Source organism: Lemur catta, chromosome 10 (assembly GCF_020740605.2).
Source record: "Lemur catta isolate mLemCat1 chromosome 10, mLemCat1.pri, whole genome shotgun sequence".
NCBI classification, from domain to species: Eukaryota; Metazoa; Chordata; class Mammalia; order Primates; family Lemuridae; genus Lemur; species Lemur catta.
This window is the reverse complement of record NC_059137.1, coordinates 7,446,291-7,469,078: the sequence shown is the minus strand read 5'-3', so window position 1 is coordinate 7,469,078 and position 22,788 is coordinate 7,446,291. Positions and strand designations below refer to the sequence as shown.

Genomic DNA, 22,788 nt, shown 5'->3' with positions numbered 1-22,788 from the left:
AAGGTGGAGGAGGGTGCAGACTCCTCCCTACCCGCGCGGCAGCCCCGGGAAGGGGCCCCTGTCATGACAGGCCCCTGTCACTGGCAACCTTATGTCCTTCTGCGAAAGGCGAGTCTGTGAAGACGGGGAAAGGGGGGATGTCTGGTGCTGGGGCCTGGCCCGCACCCGGGGCTCCCACGTGAGACCTGAGCCTCCGGGGAGGCCGCGGGTCGGAGCAGGAAGGGCAGGGAGCACAGGGCGGGCTGCAGGGGGGACCCTCCCCGGCCACCGTGTTGTGGATGGAAGGTGGACACCGTGTCACAAGCTGGGCACCTTATATGCTGCATTTGGGGAATCTGGGACTGAGACAGAGAGAGGTGACAGCCTCCTTGTGCAGCTGGGAAGGTGGCAAGTAACCCTGGGCAGGGTCTGAGGAGGCAGTAAAAGTGAGAGGTGGGGAGCCAGGATGGAGGGTGGTGGGATGGTGGGGTACAGGGACAGAGGGGTACAGGGACGGTGGGGTATGGGGACGGAGGGGAACGGGGACGGTGGGGTATGGGGACAGTGGGGTACGGGGACGGAGGGGCACAGGGATGGAGGGGAATGGGGACGGAGGGGAACGGGGACGGTGGGGTATGGGGACGGAGGGGTACAGGGATGGAAGGATGGAAGCATTGAGGGAGGGCCCTCCCTTGGCACCCCATGGCATTCCTGGCCTAGTTCCTGTCCTACTGAGGTTCTGGGGTCCACAGGCCACCCCAGGTCCCTGGAGCAAAGGCCCCTGGACTTAAGGCCTGACCAGTGAAGCGGGACCGGCATTGTGGACACCCGTTGGCCCCTCAGAGGTGGCTTCCACAGCCTCAGACCTGGCTCTCCGCCTCCTGCAGCTCAGCGCTCCCAGATGGCACACGGGCGTGGGCTAGTGGGCTACGGTGGGTCCGGGCAGCGCTACCCTCTGCAGCCGTCAGAACAAGCTGGTGCAACAGGTGCTGACAAGGTGACATGCCCAGGATGGGACTGAGAACAAAGCAGGTGGCAGACGGGCCCTGCAGGAGAAACTGAGGCCACAGACCCCACAGCCATCTGCTTCCAGATGTCCCACTGTCTGTCCCCCCAGGGTGCTCGGCACACACTTCTACCTTACTTGAATGTTAGTTATGATAGGAAACGTGAGTTATTTTTGTTTATAAAACTATAAGAAAATAAAATTTTAAAACCTTCTCGAGATGGGGGTTACCTGAGAGGGGGGCTGCCCAGTCAGACCCAATTGCAAGGGCCCAATGGGTGGCATTTAGCTCACTGGTCACCTGCCTGGCCCTGGAGGGCCCCTGGGCAGGCCACCACGCGGCTCAGTGAAAGCGGGGGAGCAAGGGCGCCGCGCTCTCTGCAGCTTGGTGCTCTGGTCCGCAGAGCAGGGTCGGGACGGCCCCGGCTCCCGGGCATCATCTGTGCACCCGACCTGTGTCTTGTCATCGGACACTCACAACTTTCCCAAGAGGTGAGACTATGGCACGCCCACCGGACAGATGAGGAAACCAAGGCTCGGAGAGGGGTGTCACTGCCCAGAGTCCCACGGAGGGTGAGGGGGAGACCTGGACCTGCCCCGGGCCGTCTGTGCCCCACCGAGGTACCCTGGAGTCTCCTGGGCTGACGTCCCCACACAGCACTTGGCCACACATAACAGCACCTACCACGAGAGCAGCAAACCGTTTCTTTATTGCAAACGTGACCCACCCCCCCCCCAGGAGGCACCTGGGAAGAGCCGGAAGCAGGGAGAGCCAGGTCTCCCCAAAACAAACCGTCCTGCTGCCCTGCCAAGGGGAGGAGTGTAGTCTGCCCCCCTCCCACAGGGTGTAGCCATGGAACAGCGACTCACAGCAGCAGGGCAAGGGCTGGAGGGCACAGAGGCCCTGGACAAGGAGGGGGTGGCTTTGGGAGCTGAGCAGGGCTGGGAGGGGAGGTGGTCCCTCCTGACCCTCGTGAATGGAAACAGCCAGGCCCTGTCCCCAGCACTCCAGGGCCCAGCGGGCACTCAGTGTTAGACGTGAGGGCGGGGTGGTGGGGTGGGCAAGAGGCAGGGTGACCCCCGACACACACACACAGCATCGCCAGTGCTGGCCCTGGTCCCCGCAGTGGGCCTCTCCTGCCGCCTTCTCCCTCCTGTGGGCGGGGACACTCAGTGCACTGGGGGGGCCTCCGCGATGGCCTTCTCCACCCGCAGGTACCAGGGCTGGATGCGTGTGTGCCGCATCAGGTCGTCGAAGGCCTCCAGGCCCTCCATCACCCGCAGGACGCCGTACACCGCCTGGCGTGGTGATGGGAATGTGTCACTGAGGCCACTGGCTTGTCTTCTGCCAGCTGTGTGCCCAGAGGCCTGCGTCCTCCTCTCTTAGGGCCTGTGACCCACTGAAGGGCCAACTTTGCATGTGGGGCTTTGAGGAGGCGTGTGGGTGGCTGCAGGTTTTGCAGGCCTTTCCTTGGGGACAATGCCCTGACACTGGGGAGAAGAGACCCCACCAGCCAGTTCCAAGACCCAGGCCGCCCAGGCCACGGCTTCAGGGATGGGAAGTGACGCCAGACCAGGGAGATGCGTCCTGGGACGTTTGCAGGGGAAGCCTGGAGCCCTGGGCCAGGCAAGGCCGGCCTGAGGCTGAAGCCAAGTGCAAGAACAGGGGCCCTGGTCACGCCGCCGAGGCCTCTGGATCCAGCCCGGCCTGTGCCGACGCTTTCCCTGAACTTGTCACTTATGGGAACCAAGACAACTCTGGAGCTGGTTTTTCCCCTAAGCCACTCCGAGGGGGTTTCTACCCCGACATCAGATAGGCAAGTCCTCTGGTGAGACGTGGGCATCGCCCGGGATTCCCCCCCCAAACCGTCCCCACCTCGGCACACTCACCAGATCCGCGAGGTTCGGCTTCTGGCCCCCCATGAAGGGCCGGTCCTTGCCCACGGCTGCCACCCACTTGTTGGCGGCCTCATAGAGGTCTTCGCGCACGTCCTCCCGGAGGTGGTGTCTGGGCAGGGGTGGGGAAAGCCCGTCAGGGGAGCCCCTTCCCCCAGCCAGGGAGAAGCGGGGGCCCCCTCCAGGAAGAGCGGGAAGGCCTGGCGCCAGGGCGGCCCCCGGTGAGGGATCGCAGCTGCAGGGGCCTCAGGGAGCCTCTGCCCCCGATGGGGAGACTGCTCAGGAGGGGCGGGGGACCCGACCAGGGAGAGAGAGGCACAGCGGGCCGCAGCCCTGCTGCCCGGGGTCGGGGACGGTCAGGAGCTCTGGGTGCGAGTCCTGGCCTGGCCATGCGCCGTGAGGATTTTCTAGCCTTCTCTGGGCCTCAGTCTCCCACTGAGCTCCTGGGGGATCTGATGGGATCGGCACAGCTCATCGTTTGGGGGCTCGAGCCGGCAGGCCGCGGCCACCCACAGGCACAAGCACACACTCACTCATGCGAGCGCACCGTCACCTGCTCTTCAGTCGCTTGCTGATGAGGTACATGGCAGCCGCGCCCATGTACTTAGCCACGGCGCCTTCCACGGCCCCGAACTTGCCCTCGCGGACGATGTAGTCAAAGGAGGCCAGGGCCTCAGCGGGCGTGCGGTACACGTTGGGGGAGATCAGGTGCACCAGCCAGTCGTCTGCCCACTGCCGCCACTTCATCTCCTCCCTGCGCACACGGGGAGGACAGGGACAGTGGGCGGGGGGTGCTGGGAGCAGGGTGCGTTCCCGAGAACGTACCCCCATGCACGCAGGTGGGAAGCTGAAGCCTGGGCAGGAAGGTCTTTCCTGACGCTCAATCCAGCCGTGCCTTGGTCTCTTGTGCCGCCCCCCCATGGCATCTCGTCCCCCTCTGAAGCAGACCCCAGCCCTGGCCCCTACCCCGCTGACCCCAGCCCCACTCACGTCCTCGCCTCCTTTCCACTGTACATTTGCTGGGCCTCCTTCTCGTCTAGCATGAGCCAGTACTTGTTGCAGAACTCGGTCACCTCCTTACCCTGGTCATTCATGGCCTTCATGGGTGGGTAGTAGGTGATGATCTCTTCCAGGGGCTGCCTTCAGAAGACAGCCAGAGTCTCACCCACCTCCCTCCACCTCCTATCCACCTTGGCCACCCAACCCAGCCTGACCCACCCAGGCTCTCTACCCTCTTGCAGCAAGAGGGATTTGGGGTAGACACCAGCAGCACTTCCCTGATGGAGGGAGATGCGGGGAGGCAAGGAAGCAGGGGGTCTCAGAGCAGGATGCCCGTGGCCCATTCTGGACACTAAGCAGCAGCCCCACGCTGCTCCCAGGCAGGACCAAGGTGGGACCTCCCTGGAGAGAGAGGGGACACAATGTCTGCCTCGGTCTTGGAGGGGCTCCTTACCCAGATACCAGGTAGGTCTTGAGAGCGCTGATGATGACGGAGGAGTCATTCAGTTGTTGCTGGAAGAACAGAGGGTGGTTTAGGTCGGAGGCTCTAACGGGCGCTGGCGGGAACGCCCCAGGCGTTCGGCAGCTGGGCACTGGAGTCTGGGCATTGCTTATCCGTCTCTGAGGGCCGCCCCCAAACCAACGCCTGAGTGAAGGAGACCCAAGCATGGCTAACGGGCAGGAAGGTGCGCGGAGGCCCGGGGTCCAGGCCCCAGCCCACTTGTCCACTTGACCTCCCATGCACTAAGGGGCAGGGGGGCTCCGGGTGCTACACACTGGGTATCAAGCACTGTGCCAGGCACTTCACATCTGCTGTCCCTGCAACCCAGAGCACGGTCCCCTGTGGACTAATGAAGAAAGCCCAGAGAGGCTAAGTGACTTGCCCCAAGTCACACAGCTAGCTAGCATGGGTGAGTCATCCCTTGACCCCAGACCACCCTGCCTTCAGAACCCAAGTTGTTGAGCTCCGCAGTGCTGATGTTGCCGGGAGGGAGGGGCCTGCATCTGTCGGGCACCTGCCGTACACTGGCCACTTCCCCCTCACAGCCCTCAGCAGAGGCCTAGGGGTCCCAAGCTCCTTCCAGGGCTGCAGAGCAGGGCCAGGCTTGGGGACGCTCTGGGACAACTCAGGACAGGAGGGAGGTTGGCTCCCCAGAGGCTCACCAAGCTTTCTCCTTCCTGTGCCATCAGGATGGGCACCTTCCTGTAGGAGGAGAACTTGATCTCAGCCCTGCGCACGGGGTTCACCTCCACCACCTGATAGGGCAGGGAGTGGAAGTCCAGGAAGGCACGGACTTTGCTGCAGAAGGGACACGTCTTGTACTGGTACAGGGTCAGCTGCAGGCGGCTGGACAGGGAGAGCTGCGGGCAGCAAAGGGAGGCGACTTTTGAAGCGTGGTGCCCCGGGCCCAGTCGCTGCCCCCAAGCAAACGTGCTTCTCAGGGAGCCTTCTGAGAGGACCCTGAGAAAATCGGGAGGAATCGGAGGTAGGGAAGGGCTCATGGAGTGGGCAGCCTGGGGGCAAGCCCCCAGCTACCATGCTCCTCAGGCAGGAGGCCCAGCATTTGCTGAAGGTCTGTGCAGGAGGAATCATCCAGTTTCTAACACTAGACAGACACCTCTGCTCCCTTCAGTCCCAAGGGAACACCAAATAGCCCAGGGTGTGCATGACCCCACATGCAGAACAACTGTTCCAGCTTGGTGGGCTCCCTCCACTCCTTCAACCCCAGGGGGCTCTGGGTGAGGGGCACAGCTGGGCTTCCACCCAGGCCAGTGTTTGCCAGGGTGGGGTCCAGCTCACATCTCCAAAGGGAGGGATGTATCTGGGCACAGGAAAGTCCCATGGGATCCTGCTGCTTGTTCAAGTTTGAAAGCCACAGTGTGATCACTTCCCTCAATGTTCCGGGGGGCAACGGGTGGGGCCACGGAGTTAGGCAGGGGCCGGGGGACACAGGTTACTCCACTCCCCTCTCACCACCCCGGTTCCGCTGGGTCCAGGAAAGGGGCATCTGTGGCGGGGGGGGGCCGAGCAGAGAAGGGCTGCAAGAGTGCAGGGTATAAAGTGCCTCAAGGGCAAGTGAGCCACCACCTGGGGGGTGAAGGGACACCTCCCTGCCTCTCCCTGTTTTAGGGCCTGAGTCTAAGGCTCATCATTCCCTAAAAGTACTACTGCTGCCGCTGCTGCTAATTAAATATACGTCTTTAGAATTGGGGGGCAGTGGGGAGAAAGATAAAATGTTTGGGAAGTCATAACCTGTGAAAAAGGCTTTCTCTTTTCTGTGATCTCCAAACCTCTTAACCAAAAAAGCCTCCTTAAAACGACAGAAAAACGATTTTATGAAAAATAGAACGATTCTAGGTAGCAGGTATCAACAGCGCCCCCATTTTACAGTAAAGAACGCTGAGGGTCGGGAGACTTAAGACCAAGTCACTTGCCCAAGGTCACTATCGAGCAGAGGAGGCGACCCCTGACCCCACGGGGTCCCGGGAGTCCCAAGCCTGGCGCTGACCCGGCGCCCCCAGCCATGGCCCTGCCAGGCCTTACCTGCGCGGCTGAGTGCTCTGCGCGGAGGTCCTGGGCGCGCAGGTGCCACCGCGCCGTGTGGTACAGTCCCAGGGCGCCCCCGAGGGCCAGCGCCACCGTCCCCAGCAGCCGCGGGCTCCCCCTGCGGACGGCGGCGGCGGGGCCCCGGCCACCCGCCGCCCCCGCGAAGCCAGCCCGGCTCTGCGCAAGGAGCAGTGGCCGGGGGCGGCCGCCCAGCCTCCAGGCCAGGACGCACCGGCCGGACCACAGCGCCCGCGCCGCCAGGGCCATGTTCGCTCCGCCGGCACCGCGGGCGGGCGCGCAAAACGCAGACGACCGAGGCTCGGGCGTCCCTTAAAGGGCCAGGTCCCCGAAGCTTGGCGGTTGCCCCGGTAACGGCGACGCCGAGGGGCAGCTGCAGCTTCTTGGGACTGGGCGCCCGTGCCCGGCGCCCAGGTGCTAAACACCCGTCAGGGCAACAGAAGCAACACAGGGACGCTTGGGGGTCGCTCACGCCTCCGCCTCTGAAGGTGTCTGTGCACGGGGCTCGGCGGTGATCCGGCCTAGCGGGGAGTGCCCGCGGCCCGGCCGCCCTCTGAGCGATGTGGCTGTCCGTGAGAAGCGCTCAGCCACTCCTGCTTCATGCACCCATTCGAAAGAAATTAAGCCTTTCGGAGCGTCCGGGCAAGGGCCCTGGCTTCCGGTCACTGAAGGCCGCTAACACGGCCCGGCCGGGCCCCCCGGGGCTGCGGCGGCGACTCCGGCTCTTTCTGCCCTCCCGCTCCGCTGTACCCTTCCTGCTGTGACTCGAACCATAAAATTTTCCCGAACCCAGAGGGGGCCTTGGAAACCACGTGTCTCAGATTTCGCTCACGCGGAGCTATCGGCTAGGTGACCCAGGGGTCCCCAGGGACAGGATGGGCAGAGTAGGGTGCCAGGCTAACCTGCCACTCTGCCGGGCACGCTCGCCCTGGCTAAGCGCCCGGGCCTCCACCGCCCGGGCTTCTCCGCGGGCAGCCCTGGGACGGCCCCGCCCAGCGCCGGAGAGGGCCAGGGCTCGGGGTGGGCGGGGCTCATGATGGGGGGCGGAGCTCAGGGCGGGGGCGGAGATCGGAGGGCGGGGGCGGAGCTCAGGCCTGGGCTCCTACTGCCCTGCTGTGCCCAGCCGCCACCTTCCCCCGCGGTGGCTCCAAGTTCCGTCCACCGCCTGCACCTCCCGCGCGGCCCTTGCGGCCCCGGAGCCCGTTATGTCAGGCCTCAAAAAGGACCTGAACATGTTGGTGGAGGCGGGAGCGGTAGGCGAGGACGACGGCTTCAGGGAAGCAGGTGCCCCAAGGGGGCTGCTGAAGCGACCTTTGCTTTTCCAGGGTTGCCCTCCTGGGAAGGGGAGTTGTACCTGCTTGGGGGCTTGGAAGGGACTGAAGAGTCCCCCCCGAGCCGCCCCTCCTGGATCCCGAGTCGCAGGTGCTGTCTCGTATGCAGGGCGAGCACCTGCGAGCGGGTCCCTGGAAACCTGCGAGTGGAGAGTTGTGGGAAGCCAGCCCCGTTTTGCAGATGTGACCTGCTTTCAGAGCAGCCTCTTGCGTGCTTAAGAGTGCAGGGCTGGAGTGTGGAGAGAGAACCCTCAGCTCCCTTCTCACCTTCTCTAGCCTCAGTTTCCCCATCTATAAAATAGCAATAATGATTAGTGTTTCCTGCATTGGGATGTGTCAGGATTAAATGAGAAAATGATTGGGAAGAGGCTGGAAGCTGGTGACACTAAAGCCTGGGAGGGCCCACCTGGATGCTGCTCCATCCTAGCATAGGGTGATTCATCCTTTGCCAAATCTAGGAAGGATGCCCAATGACCAGCCCCTCTGCCAAAATACTTGGCAAAGTTCTTTCTCTTTGTCCTGGCCAAGACGACTCTTCGCTTACCATCCAGCGTTCGTTCTGCCTCACTGCCCTTGGTCCCTGCACTGCCTCTTCCTCAATTCCCTCTAGCCAGAGACCTCCAGTCTGTGGGCAGCACTGAGCACAGCCCTGCTGAATGGCCAGGGCCCCTCAGGGCTGAGCAACCAGCTGTGGCTGAGCTGGATGGAGCTCTAGGACAAAGACTGAGCAAATCTCAGGGGCCAATGGAGTTCAGGTGGCATGGAGCCCAGCCTGGGCTGTGAGGCCCGTTTTCTTGCCCGTCCCTCAGCTTCAGCCCTTCTCTGATTGGTCCCAACCCCATCCTCTACCTCAGCCCTGTCACTGTGCCACCCCTCCCCTCTGTCCCCTTCCTCCCTCTGCCCTCATCCCAGGGCTGAGCAAGTGGGCACAGCCTCCCCCACCATGGCCTGGAGAAGGGACAGAATGCGCCACCCCAGGCTGGCAGCTGCTATGGTTTGAATGTACGTGTCTCCCCAAAATTCATATGTTGGAACCTAAGACTCAGTGTGGCAGTATTAAGAGGTGGGCCCTTTAGGAGGTGATCAAGTCCTGAGGGTTCTGCCCTCACGAATGGGGTTAGTACTATTATAAAAGAGCCCAAGGGAACTAGCTAGGCCATTTTTGCTCTTCCCTCTCTTCTACCACGTGAGGGCACCTAGAAGGCGCCGTCTATGAGGAACAGGCCCTCCCCAGGCAACGAACCTGTGGACACCTTCATCTTGAACTTCCCGGCTTCCAGAACTATGAGCAATAGATTTCTGTTATTTGTAAATTGCCCAGTCTGTGGTATTTTGTTACAGCAGCAGGTATGGCCCCTGACCACTGTGCTCTTCTCTGTTGCTGACAGCTGGTACAGCTAGGCCGGACCCAGAGTTCTCACGCAGGAGAGAATCGAGCCTCTGTCCAGGCAGAACCCGGATCCTCCCAGCCCACAAGCCCCATTCTGGGCCATAACTTCTGTGACCTGCTCTTGTTGTCCGACCTGGTGGCCAGTCTCATGGACACATGGCCCTCCGTGGCTCTGTGACCTCACTGCCCCTGGTTTTCCTTCAGCCTCTCTGGACATACTTCCCTGTCTCCTTCCCCCCCTCTTCTGCAGCCTGCCTCTTAAGAATTAGGTTCCTGAGTATTACAGCTCTTTTAGAATTTGTCTAGCAGGTTTTCTGGTCCCCACCAGAAGACCCCCTACCCATGCAAAATAAATTTAAAATATGAAAAAAAAAATAGATTTAGCTTCCTGGCTGGGAGTGGTGGCTCACGCCTGTAGTCCCAGCACTCTGGAAGGCCCCAGCAGGAGAACCACTTGAGGTCAGGAGTTTGAGACCAGCCTAAGCAATAGCAAGACCTCGTCACTACCAAAAATAGAAAAAATTAGCCAGCCATGGTGGCTGTAGCCCAGCTACTCGGGAGGCTGAGGCAGGAGGATTGCTTGAGCCCAGGAGTTGGAGGCTGCAGTGAGCTATGATGACGCCACCACACTCTAGCCTGGATGACAGAACAAGACCTTGTCTCAAAAAAAAAAAAAAAAAAAAGTTTCTCAGGGTTCAGCTCTGGGCCTGGTACACACACCCTTGGCCACCTCTTCCTTCCTCTGGTTTCTGTCACACATGTGTCCTGAAGGCACCAGTCTGTGGCTTCAGGTCAGCCCTATCCTGATGCCAGGCCTGGCCTGGGTTTCCACTGCCCCTGGCACAGCTGGCATGTTCCCCGGGCACCCCCACCTCAGTCCAGGCACAGCCACCCAACCTGCCTTCTTTCCCACGTTCTTGTCTTCTGCTCCTGCTTCAGCAGCCTCCTGCAAGCCTCTGCCCCCTCTGCCAGTCCCCGTGCCGCTCTGCCACTCCTGCTGACCCAGCCAACTACCCTCCGTACCACCCAGGGAGGTGCCCTGACGCCCCTCAGCTGGTCCAGAACGCAAACTTACTATGTTGAGTGAAAGAGGCCAGGCGAGGAAGAGTACCTGCCATTCGGTTCCATTTGCATAGATAACACAAACTAGCCTACAGTGGCAGAAGTGGGTCGGTGGTTGCCTGGGGTGGGGAGAGCAGGGAAGAGGAGCTGGAGGGCAAGATTGCAGCGGGCAGGAGGAATCCTCAGGCTAGAGGAATATGCTCACCATGTTGATTATGGTGGCGGTTTTGCGGGCATGCATTTATGTCAAAACCTACCAAATTGCTCAAAAACCGCAGTGAAGGGGGGATGTCAAAGGACTCAGGAGCTCCCAATGGCTGAAGTCAAAACAATTTGAGCGACAAGATTAAGTAGTCTTGGGCTACGACCCAAAGTATAAAGTAAATATCTGTGAGTCTGCCAAAAGACAAAATTAAAACCAATTTAGTTGCAAGACCTTCGCTGACTTTCATTTGAGATTCTAGAATCGGGCAACACCTCGTTCCATAGAACATTCTGATGAGCTGAGCAGGAGAGTTGGTTTTATAGACAGGTAGGGCTGAGGAGGCAGGCTCAGAGAACAAAAAGCAGATTGATGGCTTCTCAGTTACTTTCCTTGTAAAGGTTACGGCAGAAAGGCTTCCATTTGGCTTCCATTTCTCACTCTCCCAATTCTGGGAAGGTCGAGTAAACAGTTTAGTTTCCTCTTGGTGATGGGAACTTCAGCATGAGTGACTCCATGTGATCTGGTCTGTCGGGCAGGGGTGCAGTCTAAACAGTTTAAACTGTCGGTTTTATTTAACAAGTCCACGCTAATGTGAATAAAGGATTGGATAAATAAATAAGTGAGGGAGAAGAGACAAACCTCCCGCAGGAGAACCCTAATGATTTCCTTAGATTCTGCGCCCACGGGAGATGGGCAGACTCCCCACTCCTTGGGGGTGGCTGTGTGGAGTGACTTTCTTCTAGAGAGCACAGTGTGGAAGGGCGGCGAATAAGGGAACAACTTTATGGTGACGAACACTTGATCAGGTCACCATCAACAGTGATAAGTCATGTTGACAGTGACGGCGTGTAGCCTTGAGACGGTGTGATGAAAATGGCACTTTGCCTCTGCGGTCTTCCTCCCTAAAAGCCAGAACTCCAGTCTCATCGTGAGTAAAACATGAGACTGTCGAGAAAAATCCCACATTGTCAAGGTCATCAAAACCAAGGAAAGTCTGAGAAACTGTCACAGCCCAGAGGAGCCTAAGGAGATGACAACTAAATGTAAGGTGGTCTCCCGGTGGGATCCTGGAAGAGAAACAGGGCCTTAGGGAAAGCAGGCGATCTGGAGAAAGTACAGATTTGGTTAGCAATCATGTGCCAGTCCTGGCTTGTTAACTGTGTCAAATGTACCACACTCATGTAAAATGTTAACGGGGAAACAGCGCACAGCACGTATGGGGACTTTTATACTGTCTTCACAATTTTTCTGTAAATCTAAAACTATTCTTAAAATAAAAGTTTAGTTTTAAAAAACTTATCAAATTGTGCACTTTGAATATGAGCAGTTTTTTGCATTGTTTGGTATTGTCTTCATGGGGAGATTTGTTAACAACTGACTCAATTTCTGTAATAGTTATAGGATGACTCGGACTTTCTTTTTCTTCTTGAATCTATTTTGTAAGTTAGAATTTGCCGGGAAATGTCCCATTTCATTACCGACAGCATTCTGTCACAAAACACAAATAAACAACAAATGAACAGTAGGAACAAAAACGGGACTTAATTATAGAGTCACTCAGGGCAGAGGCAGAGATGGGGCCACAAGCCCCTGGAGCGGACAGAGACCTGGGACCGCAGCTGCCCTCGGTGTGACTGCGGCACAGTGAATTTCTGATTTCGAACTTTTGGCCTTTGGCATGTGTTGTTTTAAGCCAACAGGCTATGGTAATTTATTGCAGTAACTTGATGATTTGGGAAATTCTCAGCCTCTCTAGATTGCAGAAGTTGTTGACAGTAGGAAACTCACCGTTAAGAAAGCTGCTTTTGAGGAAGGCCAAGGGTGTGGCTGGGCAGGGGACCTATGGACGCGGAGAAGGCAGGGGCCCCAGGGGTGTGGGGAAGAAGTGGCCTAAATCAAGGGCATCAGCAGCGTGGGAGGTGGTCCCAGGAGTGTCAGGTGGAGGGAGCCCAGGACAGAGAGACCCATCAGTGTGGGGAGGTGGCCCAGGACAGCGGGACCATGAGACACCCCAGTCCTGGCAGGCCCAGACTGAGCTCCTAAGGAGGGGCACTTGGCCTGCAGTGACCCTGGGGGTGTCCAGAGCCCACCCGAGGCCTGAGGGACTCCGGGCCCAGACAAAGGCGCTCAGACCCATGCCCTGAGAACTGGGCCACAGAGGGACAGTGGCCAGGCCAAGGGTGGGTGTTCTCAGTGTCTCGATCTACTCTGCTCTTTGCTCCCCCCTCCCTGCTCCCGCACCACCCTCTGCTAGCCCAGGTCAGCCCCTTCTCTGAAGGTGGAGATGCTCTCGCTTTGGAGCCAGACCTGGTCCTTGCCGCCTGTCACAGCCTTGTTCGGGTCCCCCTCCCCCAGAGGAGGAGGCTCAGCCACAGACACCCACCAAAATAAATACCTGGTGCCAAGGAGGAGCTAGAGCTGGGACCCCCACCTTTCTCCACCTCTGGGATGAGTGGGAGGGCCCAGGGGGCCGCAGCTGGTCAGTCCCAGGCCCCGCAGAGCCTGAACGCCACGGTTCCAGAGCCAGGACAACCTTTCGGGATTTGGTCTCGTTGAACCCTTCCCACACCCGCTACCCTGCCCCCTGGGCTAGGCACGCTCCTGACCTGTCCTGGGCTCACAAGGCACAAAGGAGAAACAGCCTTTCGGGAGGGCCAGACCTGTCCTCTCACACAGCCACCTTTGACAGTGTCCAGCAGAGACTGAGCCAAGAGCCTGGGAACAGGGAGCATGGGGCAACCCATGGGGGGCCTCCTGAGGTGCCGGGGGCTGCAGCCCGGCAGGACAGGTGCAGACCTGGGAGGAGCAGAGGTCTGGAGTGGCACCAAGGCTGTGCCAGGCAGAGGCCTACGAGAGAGGTACCTGCTGCCCAGCTCCCCGGGAGCCCAGCGTCCACTCTCCACCTGCAGGCCCTGCTCTGAGCTGTGGCCGCCAGTCGCTGCCCCTGTGGTCATAGTGGGCCCTCTCCCCCGAGTGGGACTCAGCTCCGCAGTGAACAGCAGGAGCACTGTCTGAGGGGGTCCCTGGGCCAGGCACCCGAGCACCAGAACCAGCAGGTGGCCCTGGGCCCAGACCTCAGGGAGCAGGGCCTGCTTCCCCCTGTCCAGCAGACTCCAAGGTCTCACAGAGGGGAAAACCCACTGAGTGTACTGGGGGAGGCTTGGGGGGCTGCCTTTCAGTAGTTCCACAGGCAGGGTCCCCCTCCGGTGGAAGGGATAGGAGACCCTCGAGGACCCCTGGTGAGCCCTGGCATGAGACATGGGCGATGGGGGTTGGAAAAGGAGACTCAACCCAAGGCCTTGGGGTAGCAAGCACCTCACCCCAAAGAGCCCTTCCTGCTCTTGGTTGTGTGGGGGCAGCGTGCCCAGCCAGTGACCAAGGAGGGCCACCTGTGGACACCAGGAGTTCCTGTGGCCGTGACTGGGCCCCTGGGGGCTCCTCCCAGGCATGGCCCCAGTTCTGAGACACCTGCCTAGTCACCTCCTGCCCGGCCTTCAAACAGGGAAGCGGGTCAGTCATTCACAGCCGCTGAGCACTGCTCACAAACTCCTAGAAACCAGACCAGGGGGTCAGACTGGATTCCTGAGATGCAAGAACCACCAGGGAACATCTTGCTGCTTTCACGAGCAGATCAGAACAGGCCTGGGGCCTGGCTGGGCCTCAGTGGGAGGACAGGACACTGCAGTCTCTGGGGAGCCTCCCCTCCTGCCCATGGAGAGGAGGGAGAGCAGCTGCCAGAAGCGGCAGAGGGGTCAGGAGCAGCCAGAGCTCCCGGCTCCTGGGCGTAGCGAACCCAGGCATGGACCACTGGCAAGTGCCTGCTGTTGCTAAGCAGACCCAGACAAGACATGGGAGGCCCAGCTTGGCTTCCCCTAGGAGGGGCTTGGCCCGGAGCTTCTGCGTGGGCTGCCGAGGGCTCACTGACACATCTGCAGCTCTTAGAGAGAAAGCAGGACCAGCCCAGGGGCCACAGTAGAAACCATCAGAGGGCCAAGGGTGACAGGTGAGTGCCTGGCATGCCATCTGCATGGTGCCACACATGCAGTGTAGACTGTTCCAAGAGTCCCAGGGCCCAGAGACTCTCCTTAGCTCTAGGCAGCGTGAACCTTCAAGTCCCCTCCTTGGCCAGGGGCCCAGGCCCAAGGAATAGAGCCTAGTGGGAAAGGGGTGGGTGAGGAATGGGGCCTCCAGCGTCCTGTCCACCCTGGAGCCCACACTGTGGTCCTCACCCAGCCCTCCCAGCTCACGTCTCCAGGCGTGTGTGAGGCAGGCGTGGGGTGGGCTGACCTACCCGTGGCCCAGCTGGACTCTGAAGAGGGTAGGCAGAGTGTTTCCCCTCCTCCCCAGCCAGCCTGCAGGACCTCCCACCCCCAGACAGGATGCCGCCAGCGTCCCCAGCTACCCCCGGACCCTCCAGCTCCTGCCAGCCCAGCAACAGGCTCTTGCTGGCTGGGATTGGCCATGACATGGCCTGGCCTCTGCCCTAGCCATGGCCATGACAGTCCGTGGACCTCCATGAGGTTTGGCTGGGGACACAGAACATCTGAGACCCAAATCTCTCAACGGCCCACTGTCACCCTTCACTGTCACCCCAACCTCCAGGGCTGGACTAGGAAAGAAGGCAGGATGCAGCCAGGTGACGAAGGGCAACGAATGGCCATCGCCAGGCATCTGCAGAGACAAAAACAGACACGGACACGAGGACAGAGAGAGGGAGGCAAGGCCAGTGGGTCTGAGACAGGCTTAGAGCCAGTGCGGAGAGAAGAGTGGGCCCTGCATGGGTTTGAGCAGAAACTCAGAGACAGCCTGGTGTGGGGACACCTCAGTCCCCGGTGCTCTCTGTGCCCGGCTTTGCAGCATGGCAGAGAGGCTCCTTACGGAGGAGGGGCCCGATGCGGGTGGGAGGTGGACAGTCTGTGTGTCCCGGGGTGGGGCCAGGCTTCAAACCAGTCTGCGGCCCTGAGCTGGGCCATCCCACCTCCTGTACCTGCCTCTGGTTTCTCATGCTGCAGACCCTGCACCCTGCCCCCCAATTCATACCCTGGAGCCCCCGCCCCCAGGAGCAGTAGCCACTCTGCCCCTTGACTCTGACTTTCAGAGCCTGGAATATGAATATTCCATCTAGTGGCTCCTTGGTGATCTAGAGAGCAGTGTCCCTCCCCTGCTCAAAATTCTTTGGGGCTCCAACCATCAGTCTCCCCTACATGCAACAGTCACTGCAGACTCGAGGGTTCTTTGGGGTTTTTTTTTGAGATAGAATCTTGCTCTGTCACCCAGGCTGGAGTGCAGTGGTGTCCTCATAGCTCACTGCAGCCTCCAACTCCTGAGCTCAAGGGATCCTCCTGCCTCAGCCTCCTGAGTGAGTTAGCTGGGACTAAAGGCATGCACCACCACACCCAACTAATTATTGTATTTTTGGTGGAGACAGGGTCTTGCTATGTTGCCCAGGCTGGTCTCAAACTCCTGACTTCCAGTAATCCACCTCCACCTCTCAAATTGCTGGGATTATAGGCGTGAGCCACCTTGCCCGGCCAGACTTGAGGATGCTTTTTAAGGTCAAAGAGAGTAGCAGAGGTGGAGCCTCTGAGGCTGGGAGCAGGGGTGAGGGGTGGGAAAAGCGTGCTCTGGAGGGAGGGGGTGGCCACTGGCACCTCAGCAGGGGCAAGCGTTGGTGGCAACATTGTTCCCTGAAATTGTGCTCATCTTTGCTTCCTGCCCTTTCATCACCCAGATGAGCGGACAGGGCCTGGGGGGAGTGGGAGGGGGGCCTCTCTGGCCTCAGGGAGGCCGAGGCCACACACTACCCCTAGCTCAGGACCCCCTGCAAAGTCCCTTCCCTCAGGGTCCTGCTACCCAAGCCTGGGGGTCCCAAGCGGCAGGTTGGTAGAGCCAACCCTGTTAGTCCCATCTGAGGCCAGTGAACCCTCAGTCCAGCCTCAGGGTAGGCGTCTGGGACATCCCTGACCCTCGTGGGTGAGCCATCTCTGGGACACTGCACAGGGCTCACTGCCTCCCAAGGATGCTGGCCAGGCCCCCAGTGAGAAAACTGCTTCCCTTTAGGACAAGGCTGGGCTCCATGGCCTACGGCTGTGGCCAAAGACAGGGGGACGGTCTCAGTGACCTCTCAAGGATGAGGTCAAATCCTGGCACTCCCGGTAACCCAAAGCACCTGGTGTCCAGATCAGCAGGATGGAGCCTGCCTTCACCCACCACCACCAGCCCTGCTCCCCTGGGGCAGGGGCCGCTCTGCATCGTCCTCCACCAGGGCTCCACGATGAGCTGGGACTGCGGCCTCAGCACCCAGCTGTGTCAAGCAGCCACATCTGTGGCCCACGTGCCCAGCTTGGGGGCTCTGCCCACTAGCCTCCCAGTAGAGGCCGTGTTGCTGCTGTCACTCCTGCAAACGGGGCATGGAGGAGGTGAGGGGCTGACTCGAGGCCAGGGCATTCCCAGGGAAGCCTCTCGGGCTCCCCGCCCTGTGCCAAGGCCTGACGTGGGGCTCCGGTTCCTCCTTGTCCAAGCTCAGCTGCCTCACCCTTCCCTGACCCTTATGAGAACAAGGAAACAGCACATGCTCTCTTGGCAGGAGACATTCTGTGCTTTCAGTGGGTGTGGGAGGCAGGGATGGATCCCCCCCCCAGGCCGGGGCTGAGCAGCAGGGGCTGCTGGGGGTCAGAGATGTCATCTCTTCTGGATCGGGGGCCACTAGCCCCACACTCAGGTCCCATCAGAGGAAGGGAATCCCTTACAGAGTGCACAGAGGGAGCCCCTCTCCCTGCAGAGGTGTGTCGCTCTGGGAAGTCCCCTCTGCCCTCCCCTCCAGGCCTTCCTGTCCGTGCACTTGCACAATCCTGCCCAGGGGGCAGAAAGGGGCAGAAATCCTGCCAAGTGTTGCAGCAGAAGTTGTGGCAATTGCCGCACCTTCCTGGATTTGGCAAAGGATAAATCACCCCGCCCTAGGATGAGCCCATAAAAAGAGTCCCCAGGCTAGCCTCCTCACTCTCCTCCTCTCCCACCACTGCCAGCCCAGCAGCTGCCTGGAGCCCTGCTTCCTCGGCCCTGAAACCATGTCCCTAGGTCTCCTGTGCCTGGGCCTCACCCTGCTGGGGGCCCTGCACACCCACGCCCAGGACTCCACCGGAAAGCTGATCCCAGCCCCACCCCTGCTCAGGGTTCCTCTGCAGCCCGACTTCCAGGAGGACCAGGTAAGGGGCCTGGAGGGCACCTGCAGGGAGGGCCCGAGGAAGAGGGGGAGCAGAGGGGAGGAGAGGCCATGACACTTAGGAGAAGCACTGGGCAGGACAGGGGGACTCAGGGAGTCCAGGGCCCAGGCTGCAGCTCACCCTGCACGTGGGTCCCCTCATGGAAGCCCCCATTCCCACCCATCCTACGGTCACCTTCCCAGGCACACCCTCCTCTCTCCCAAACCCCATTGTCCATGCAAGGTGGGAACATCTTCAGTCCCTCTGCACAGATGAGGAAACTGAGGCTCAGGAAGGTCCACCAGCCACTTACTTGCCCAGGGTCACCCCACCTCTGCCAGACTCAGGGCCACCTCCTCACCCAGGGCTCCTCCCCAGCCTGACATCGTCTGGCTCCTGCCAACTCCAGCAGTGCAAGCCCAGTTAGAGGGGCTCCTGGTTCCAGGCCAGGCTGCCCAGAGGTGCCTGTAGGGGCAGAGCGAGAGGGGTGGCTCCTGGGGCCATTCCTGGGCTCTGCTCACCAGCAGCCCCTGCAGTTCCAGGGGAAGTGGTACGTCGTGGGCCTGGCAGGGAACGCAGTCAGCAAAGAAAAACAAGGTCAGTTTACGATGTACACCACCACCTACCAGCTGAAAGACCACAGCTACAACGTCACCTCCACCCTGCTCAGGTGAGAGCCACCTCCTAGGGGTCTGAGAGGCAGACCAATGTCACCACCAAAGAATGACGGAAGCTGAGAGATGTCATTCATCCACTGTCCGCACTGAATCCATCTATTTGTTCTCTCCCTCCTCTGTTCGTTAGAGCAATATTTATGGGTCACTTCAGCTCAGACACACACAGACAGTAGTGGGGACAGACATACGCCGTCATTAGAAAACAAAACAGAGAGAACAGGGGTGTCCTGCAACCCTGCAACGGGAGGAGGGACACTGGTTCCAGCCTGGAACCCCAGGGCCTTCATCGAGGGTTTCCAGGGAGGTGGCCTTAAAGAAGCCAACCTGCCCTCAAAGGAGGCAAGGAGTGTTCACTGCAGGGGCTGGCGGACTCCGAGTGGGACAGAGATGTGCCTTCAGGAAGCAGCAACACTGGCGGGGCCACCCCGAGCAGGAGCCACTGAGCAGCCTGGAGAAGCCAGGCAGCCACGCTGGCATGGCCCTCAGACACCAGCGCCAGGGGGACGTGATGAGGAGTGGGTCTGAGCAGCAGGCAGAGATCGTGGGGTGCAGCCTGGGAAGGTGGGAGACCAGTGGAAGCAGGGCTGGGCAGTCACAGGTGGGAGACGACAGGGTGGGCAAATGGGGACTCGGGCAGGGAGTTGGGGGTAGCCCATCTCCAGTGGGTCCCTCACTCTGGCTGCTGGGTGGGTGGGGGTTGAAGCATTTGTGGACCAAGGAGTAGAAGAAAGGCGGGTTGGGGAGCTCAGTCCTCAGGTGCCAGGGGGCAGGGTGGGACTTGGGGGGCTGGTTTGGCCCAAGAGCTAGGGGTGTACTTGGCATGAGACAGACTGGAACCTCAGGTAGATTCCCCAGGAGAGGTGTAGGGAGGGAAGCAGCAAGAGCTGGGATAGATGCTGGGGGAGGGGACTGTGTGTGGGGAGGGCCACCCAGGGAGGCAGCCGGGGGAGGGAAGGGTCTGAGCAGGGTCCAGTGACCCAGGGCAGGGCCCAGGAGGTGCAGCCAGGGAAAGGCACAGAGGGGAAGGCCCAGGCCCATCTCAGCTGGGTGGGGTGGGGGCCCCTGCATAGTGGGGATGGGCTGTCATGGTTTGGGCTGGACTGGGGTTGTCCAAGTCCTGCTGGAACCCCAGCCCAGGGGGTCCAAGCCTGCACTGTTTCCCCTCCCACTGCCCATCTCATGCTCCCACAGGAATGGGGACTGTGACTACTGGATCAGAACTTTTGTTCCAAGCTCCAAGCCTGGCCAGTTCACCCTGGGCAACATTAACCGTGAGTCATGAGTGAGGTGGGGCCTTGGGGTTGGGGCTTCACAGGGCAGGGTCTTCCTAGAAGGGGCAGGGACTTCCCCGGCCCCTTTACGCAAGTGCTGTTCTCCAGGGAGAAGCCCATGCTGATGGGCTGGGGAGAAAGGTGACAGCTCCCTCCTCCCAGCCAGGGCAGGGCTGACCCCTCACTGTCCACACCTGCAGGGTACCCTGGAATACAGAGCTATACCGTGCGCGTGGTGACCACCAACTACAACCAGTCTGCCATAGTGTTCTTCAAGAAGGTGTCGGAGAACAAGGAATACTTCAAGACCACCCTCTACAGTGGGTCCTCCCCCACTCGCTAGGGGACCCAGCTCCTGATCACACTTGGGGGGAGGGGGCCCCTCTGCAAGGAAGGGATCTGAGGCCTTGTTCACTCATTTGACAATACTGATGGAGTGTCCGCCGGCCACTCACCGGCCACCTTGGCCACAGGGAGAACCAAGGAGCTGCCCCCTGAACTGAAGGAGGACTTCATCCGCTTCGCCAAATCTCTCGGCCTCACCGAGGACCACATCATCTTCCCTGTCCCAATCGGTAATGGCCATGTGGGAAGAGGGAACATGGGGACTGTCTGGGCCTGATGCTACCCCATCAGGGAAAGGGGGAGAGGGGAGACTCGGTCGCCTGCTTCAGCCACTGGAGGGGAGACAGTCCAGGAGCTCCCTGGGAGCCACTCTGGGTTCAGGAAGACCATGCTCCCCCCAGAGATCCAGGCCCCAAGTGCTGGGGCCTGCCCAGATGAGGATGCAGACCCAGGCCCAAGTGTCCCCACTCTCACTGCCCTGGGCCACCTCCCCACACATTCCCAGGCCCCTGTGTCCTGGGCCACCTCCTCTCTATATGCTGGGTCTTGCTCACCACTGACTCGGGCAATGTCCTTGACTTCAGGGGGCCTGACCTGGGCAGGAGCCTCCAGCCAGGCCACTCCAGAACCACTGGCCTCCCCAGTGCTGAGGGGCTGCCGGGGCTCCTCGGGGAAACAGGCGGGAGGCCTGGGTGCCTGAGCAGCCGCGGGGCTGGGCCTCACTTGCCTCCCCTGATGAACGGTGTCCCCTCCCCTAGGGCTGTCTGTCCCTGGGCCTTTCTCCCACATGCCCCTGCCCCATCCCTGAAGGGAAGCCCCAGATCCTTTACAGCTGGGCCGGGGGCTGCCCACGGGCACTGCAAAGTCCTGGGAGGCAGGGATGTCTCGCACGAACGCACCTGCCTGCTCTGACGGACTTTCTCCCCCCACAGACCAGTGCATCGATGACTGAGCGCACAGTGAGTGTGGCTGGAGGGGACTGGAAGGTGCGGGCCAGGGTGCAGCGGGCGGGGGTCCGGACCTGCCTTTTCTCCTCCCCTGCCCCCAGCACTGCTGCCATCTTCACTCTGCTGTGTCCCCCTCAGGTGCCTCCTGTCTCTCCACCCTTCTCCCCCATGTCCCCCTCTGTCCAGGGAACCACCAGCTGCCCCACCAGCCCCAACACCAGTGAGACTGGGAGACCCCTTTCCCGGTACCACCCACCCAACCAGCCTGCTGACGGAGCCCCACCTTGCCTGCTAAATAAACATATGCCCCAAGGCCCCCTGTCTGCTGCTTCTTGACCTTGGGCCATGGGGAAGGGGACAGGGAAGGGGGGCTCACCCCATAATCACTCCCAGGGCCTGTGCTTCCCAGCGAGGGATGAAGGCCATAGAACCCGGATGTTAGGGCTGCAGAGCAAAGGTGAGGCCCTGTCATCACCAGCAGCCCCCTTGCCTTGAGTTGTGCCCACGTGGAATAACACCACACTCCCTCCTGCTGTGACCCTGGGCTGGGCCCCAGAGCAGAAGCCCTCATGCAGAACCCCCTGCCTGAGGGTGCCCGGTCCAACGCAGACACTGATGGGGCCACATGTCATATCCACACTCAGCCACCTGCAACAGGCCCCAAAGCAGCAGCCCAGCCTCCCCCAACTCACCAGGACCCCTGTGGATGCTGGGAGGCCCCAGCCAGGGCAGGAGGGGTGCACAGAGGGTGGGGCAGAGGCATGTGCAGCTTGAGGCTGTTCCAGGCAGAGTGGGTCACAGGGGTGGTCCTCTGCCTCTCTGACAGCCCCCTGGGGCCCAGTGCTTGTGCATTGGGTAGGTGGCCACGTCCACGCTGACCCCAGAGTGCTACCCTCACTCCCCACCTCCCTTCCTGCTGATCTCCTGACCACCTGGGGGTGCGTTCTGAAGCCAGGGCCAGGGGAGGGGTTGGGGGCATGTGCTGCCAGGGATCTGGCTTCCTAGGTGACTCAAGGGCTCCAGGCCTGTACCCGTCATTTGGCTGGGCCTGTGTCAGGCCTGGCAAGCCCCTGTCCCCCTACTGGCCACAGCTGCAGCCTCCCCAGGTATGTACCACACACAGGAACTCCCTCCCCAGCCTCTCCAACCCTTGCAAGGTCAGAGGCCAGAGTGGGTGGGGTTCAGAAGAAACCCAGGTTTCTCACCCTATACACACACACACTACCCCATTTACCCTCAGCAGTGGGAGTGGAAGAGTGAGCAGTCCCAGCCCTGGTCCCCCAGGGAGCAGGACAGGCCTGAGACCCAGGCCCACTAGATGCTGCTGAAGCCTCAGAAGTCTGGGCCAGACTCGGAGAAGAGACCAGCTTGGTGCAGCCTGGGCGTTCAGAGAGGGACGGGGTTGTGCCCAAGTCCAGAGAGGCTCTGGCTGAGAAGGGCAATCAGGGAGCGCTGGCCAGAGCCCCACCAGCCGGCCGCGGGAATGGAAGCTGCACCCAGCACGCCTGGCCCTCGGGCTCCTCCTTGGACAGTAGATCTAGTTTCCTACTTTGGCCCAAGCAAGGCAGCTTCCCATCACCCCCTGGGCCTGCTGGGCTTTTCTGGATCAAACTCTTAGGGCACAAATGGGGCTGTGTGTTTCCTTCCTGGTCACTAGAGGTATGTGAGTTTCCTATCGCCACTATAATAATTGCCACAACTGTGGGTTTAAAACAACACACACATATTCTTTTACAGTTCTGGTGGTCAAAAGTTTGAAATCAGTCTCAATGTGCTGAATTTACAGTGTCCGTAGGGCTGCGGTCCCTCCAGAGGCTCTCGGGAAGCATCTACCTCCCTGCCCGTCCAGCTGCTAGCGCTGCCTTCCTTGCATTCCTTGGCTTGTGGCCCCTCCTCCTTCCTCAAAGACAGT

At 60.5% G+C, this 22,788-nt stretch overlaps 2 protein-coding genes and 1 non-coding gene across 6 annotated transcripts; 2 read left to right on the top strand and 1 right to left on the bottom strand.

The window, feature by feature from the left end:
• Positions 1 to 1,677: 1,677 nt before the first annotated feature.
• Positions 1,678 to 6,869, bottom strand: PTGES2 (prostaglandin E synthase 2). Its single transcript, XM_045563327.1, has 7 exons — positions 6,426 to 6,869; positions 5,045 to 5,242; positions 4,335 to 4,393; positions 3,872 to 4,021; positions 3,435 to 3,635; positions 2,876 to 2,993; positions 1,678 to 2,284 (listed from the first exon to the last, which is right to left on the bottom strand). Exons 1-7 carry the CDS (start codon positions 6,693 to 6,695, stop codon positions 2,156 to 2,158), a joined length of 1,125 nt encoding a protein of 374 aa, XP_045419283.1. The 5' UTR covers positions 6,696 to 6,869; the 3' UTR covers positions 1,678 to 2,155.
• A 2,573-nt stretch (positions 6,870 to 9,442) lies between these two features.
• On the top strand, positions 9,443 to 9,504 carry LOC123646758. The gene has a single exon (XR_006738012.1). It is a non-coding gene; the product is annotated as a U7 small nuclear RNA (small nuclear RNA).
• Positions 9,505 to 17,407: 7,903 nt separating this feature from the next.
• On the top strand, positions 17,408 to 21,191 carry LCN2 (lipocalin 2). 4 transcript variants are annotated; one of them, XM_045563325.1, is made up of 7 exons: positions 17,408 to 17,639; positions 18,173 to 18,306; positions 19,505 to 19,584; positions 19,785 to 19,904; positions 20,058 to 20,159; positions 20,862 to 20,888; positions 21,063 to 21,191. In XM_045563325.1, exons 1-6 carry the CDS (start codon positions 17,502 to 17,504, stop codon positions 20,879 to 20,881), a joined length of 594 nt encoding a protein of 197 aa, XP_045419281.1. In that variant the 5' UTR covers positions 17,408 to 17,501; the 3' UTR covers positions 20,882 to 20,888; positions 21,063 to 21,191. The 4 variants fall into 4 exon arrangements, with proteins under 4 accessions (XP_045419281.1, XP_045419280.1, XP_045419282.1 ...); XM_045563324.1 differs by having other exon boundaries at positions 21,015 to 21,191; XM_045563326.1 differs by having other exon boundaries at positions 20,862 to 20,915.
• The last annotated feature ends 1,597 nt before the right edge of the window (positions 21,192 to 22,788 follow it).